Source organism: Egretta garzetta, unplaced genomic scaffold (genome assembly GCF_000687185.1).
Source record: "Egretta garzetta isolate BGI_Z169 unplaced genomic scaffold, ASM68718v1 scaffold179, whole genome shotgun sequence".
NCBI classification, from domain to species: domain Eukaryota; kingdom Metazoa; phylum Chordata; class Aves; order Pelecaniformes; family Ardeidae; genus Egretta; species Egretta garzetta.
The window spans coordinates 1,554,705-1,555,414 of NW_009270001.1; the positions used below are offsets into that span (position 1 = coordinate 1,554,705).

The 710-nt window shown below is 52.8% G+C and overlaps 1 protein-coding gene across 1 annotated transcript in view; it reads left to right on the top strand.

Moving 5' to 3' along the window:
* Positions 1-710, top strand: part of ZBTB7C (zinc finger and BTB domain containing 7C) — an 82,985-nt gene that overhangs the window by 79,254 nt on the left and 3,021 nt on the right. Inside the window, exon 4 of the mRNA XM_009647711.2 lies at positions 605-710. Within this exon, the coding sequence (XP_009646006.2) occupies positions 605-710 (106 nt within the window). The remainder of the gene's footprint in view (positions 1-604) is intronic.

A 710-nucleotide genomic window follows, 5' to 3' on the forward strand; every position in this document is an offset into this window, starting at 1 on the left:
GGGGTTGGACTAGATGACCTCTAGGGGTCCCTTCCAACCCAAAACATTCTATGATTCTATGATTCTATGACAGTGGGTGCAGAGGGCCCTGCGCTTCTGCCTGCTTCGCCCTGGGCGATGCTTCTGCTTCAAACGAAAGCTCCTGAGACACCCAGTGGTCAGTGCAAGGATAAAGGGAAAGGAGAAATCAGTTCCAAGAGGGGCTTTATTTCAGCAACGTTGACCCACAAGCTCAAGTAATTCCCTTATCTGCAGGCAGGAATATAGCCGTACTTATTTAGATATCCCTCCCTGTGTTTTGGCTTTATTATTCCAGAGGACTTTTTCCTCCAATTTAGGCCATTCTGGACTTTTTGGGATGGGCTGCAAAGTCCTGACATGGAGGGCTGGGTCTGTGCGATGTTTAGGTGTTGTCACCCAGGGAAAGGGGAGTTGGATGCAAACGCCAGCCTCAGCATCCACGCGTTGGGGCAGTGCTGCAGCTGGAAGCCCCAGGATGAGCTCCCCACCTTTTCGTCGCCTTTCCCTCTCCTGATCCAAGGGGCAATCCCAACCGCATCTCTTCCAGCCCACACCACCTGACCGAGCGCCTTTTCTCTTGCAGGCAGGACAAGCTCAAAATCCACATGCGGAAGCACACGGGGGAGCGGCCGTACCTGTGCATCCACTGCAATGCCAAATTTGTGCACAACTACGACCTGAAGAACCAC